This window comes from Sinocyclocheilus rhinocerous, unplaced genomic scaffold (assembly GCF_001515625.1).
Source record: "Sinocyclocheilus rhinocerous isolate Xijiao unplaced genomic scaffold, SAMN03320098_v1.1 scaffold552, whole genome shotgun sequence".
Lineage (NCBI taxonomy): Eukaryota > Metazoa > Chordata > Actinopteri > Cypriniformes > Cyprinidae > Sinocyclocheilus > Sinocyclocheilus rhinocerous.
Window position 1 is genome coordinate 1,380,709 of NW_015625574.1, and position 3,206 is coordinate 1,383,914.

Below are 3,206 nucleotides of genomic sequence, written 5' to 3' on the forward strand. Positions count from 1 at the left end.
GGTTTAAGTGAAATGTGGGGTCATAAAAAAAAAAATCAAAACATCACTTTTGGCCACTGTTGTGTTTGGTGGGGTTAGTGCCACAATATGTAAGAACCTGCTTACTGTGTCATCACCGGTGCATTGCTGCATTTTTCCAATTTTCCAGTCAAAAAAAAACAATTACTACTTTCATGTCTGCTGTTAGAGCATTGACTTGTTCAGTGGAAGAGGTCATTAAATTTTTTACTTTATCAGTTAAAGTTTTTATCAAAAAAGACTTTTTGATCTTTACAATTAAGTTTGTATCGTTTTATCAATTCCATATTATCATATAAGTCCAATATATTGTGTTTGTCGTCTCCTCTTTTCTGCCATTTTATTACTCCTAACTAGGTTAGGAGACCTCTCCAGCTCTCTTAAATAATTTAGGAGCTGAGACCTCTTTTAACACTTAGGAACCTTTATGAATCACTCTTATTGTTAAGTCTAGGAATAAGAGTAAAATTACGTCATTCTTAGAATTGACACACTTAAGACTAAACTTTTACTTTGAGCAGCTTTATACATACGGCCCCTGGTCTTTAGCACCCACATTTAATTGATTGTCACACAAGCCTCTTCCTAGATATAGGGATGACATTGTTGTGTCTGGGATTTTGATTTTTAATATCTGTTGATTATAACTGAACATACATTTATGTTTTTAGTGATTTGGTTATTGGTTTATTGGTTGTACTTGGTTACTTTTCTGTTATTAGAGTTCAGTGGTGCTTTACTAGTGCTTAAACTCTGGGTTGGGGGATTATTCACATCACTAACCCAGAGCATTAAAACTTCACAGCATAACCTGTCCTGTATCATTTTTGCTTCTGACATGTATTATACCTCATATCATGTGTTTTTTTTTAAGGAGTGATGAGTGAGTGCTTTTCTAAACAATCATTGAAAAGTCACCAATCAGATGACTTAAAAAAAAAAAAAAAAAACAGACTTACTAAAAAGAGGCCATGCAAACTTAAGGATGTCTTAGGTGTGGGCTCGTTTAACTGGACCAACTCCTTAGCAACACGCTTACAACCACTCAGAACACTTTAGTAACTGCATCAGAATATACAAATGGGGGGAAAAAAACTATTTTTTTGTTGTTTTGTTCTATTTTTACTTCATTAGGTAAAATGGTCCAGAGAAAACTATCACCACAGTCTCAGCGCACCCTACTGTCTTCGCCTGGCATCTGCAGATGCAGCAGGGAAGATTATTGTGTGGGATGTGGTGAGTGGTATGGCACACTGTGAGATCCAGGAACACACCAAACCTATTCAGGGTAAGAACCCTATTTACTAAGCTTGTGTTAAAATAAACTCTGTGCTCTGAGTAAAATAGACATTTATTTAGACCACCAGTCAAAATTAGTGAATTGTATTTATCATGACAGATATAAATTATGTCTACTTATGGACTTTTTACATCAATTTATATATCAAATAGTATATAGTATATATGCATCTGTTTAAATAACAATGGCAGTTATGAATTTATTGCTGAAGAAAGTAGCTACACACACAAGAGACATTCTTTGTTTTTTTTATTTTATTTAAATATTTGTTCAGTTAATGTATTGCTCTCTCAGTTGTGCAATACAGTATTAGTAGGACCAGCGCACTACCTGCGGCACTTGGCCTGTGTCCTCTTGCCTATGGCCAAAATAAAGGCATATCACACTCTTGCTCATTTCATATTGCTGATATTGCAGAGCTTATATATTATGGTCTTTTGCATAAAGAAAATTAAGCTTGCTATAGGACCATTTAGATATTTTGCATTGTGATGTTATTTTGATTAATTAACTGTTGATCAAGCACATCTTCAACTGAAATTCTCATTACCATCCGGTTAGATGTTTTGCATTGTGACCTTATTTTAATTAAGAATTAAGCACGTTCAGCCCAAATTCCCATTACCATAAAATTTTTTATTTTTTTAATAGCCATGATTTCCATTTTCGTGGTGATTTTCATTAAATAATCATTACTGTAATGCAGTAATTATTTACTTGCATTACATCAAAAAATACTGTAAGGCAATTATAAATATATTTTTATATAAATTAGTAATTTGTTAAAGGCATTGCAGTATAAACTACCTTAGTAACATATGGGGCCAAGCCTTTAGTTTACTTTATTATTATTATTATTACTTCCAAATTGGAGTCAGTGGCAGCCCTATGACGGGAACAGGAAAATGATTAAATTTGGCATACTTTTAGTGATGGTCGTAAATAGTGATCTGACCAACTTTGGGGTCTCTAGGACCAACTCTATAGTGCCACCACCAGTTCAAAAATTCAACTTTGAAATAGTAATAACTAGGGCTGCAACTAACGATTATTTTGATAAACGATTAGTTGGTCGATAATTTTTTCGATTAATCGAATTAAAAACAAACAATTTTCTTTTTTTATTTTATTGACAAAAACACACTATTCCACATTCTGCCCAATGTCCTTAAAACAAACGTGCCAACTGAATGCTATGAAAACATACAGTGCTTAACAATTTATTAGACCACCTGCCATAATTAATAGAAAACACATTTTAGGAATTTTAGGAATCTGTCAAAAAAATGTTTTGACCTTTAAACTTTAATTTAACTTTCAACAACAGAAATTTCAGCACAATAAATGTTTTTGCGCTCATTATTTATTGTCTCTGTTTTCCGTCTGTCTGACACACGTGCACACTCTGGCGCTCATTCAGTAAAGATTAAAATTTAACGCAGACTGTCAGGACGGACCTTTATGCAAAAATGGAAATGCTCGCGTGAATTTGTGACATTTATACATGAGGATATGACCGTTAACTGAAAGTTTTTTTGCGCTGAGGACGCACACGCATCTGTTAAAGCGCCTGACAGGGCAAGCCATTACGCTAATGCATTAGCTTAAAGCTTAAAATAAAGAATTCTCACATTTTGGGTAGCTTGGATCACGTAACTCTCCTGCAGCATCTCATTCTGTTTCCTCCACTATTTTAGATGCATTTTGTCCACAGAAATAAGTAATTCAGTGCTTCAATTTGACGCGACTGGCTGAAGTTGGACAAGTATGTAAACTCCGTTGGACGTGCACTGTGGGCAGACCCGATTAATCGATAATGATAATCGTTGTCGATGATTTTCATAATCGATAATAATCAATTTTATCGATTAGTTGTTGCAGCCCTATA

General features: G+C 34.2%; 1 protein-coding gene across 1 annotated transcript in view; it reads left to right on the forward strand.

Moving 5' to 3' along the window:
* The window catches only part of wdr11 (WD repeat domain 11), a 153,299-nt gene that overhangs the window by 27,078 nt on the left and 123,015 nt on the right, over positions 1 to 3,206 (forward strand). The window contains exon 3 of the mRNA XM_016567154.1: positions 1,153 to 1,319. Within this exon, the coding sequence (XP_016422640.1) occupies positions 1,153 to 1,319 (167 nt within the window). The remainder of the gene's footprint in view (positions 1 to 1,152; positions 1,320 to 3,206) is intronic.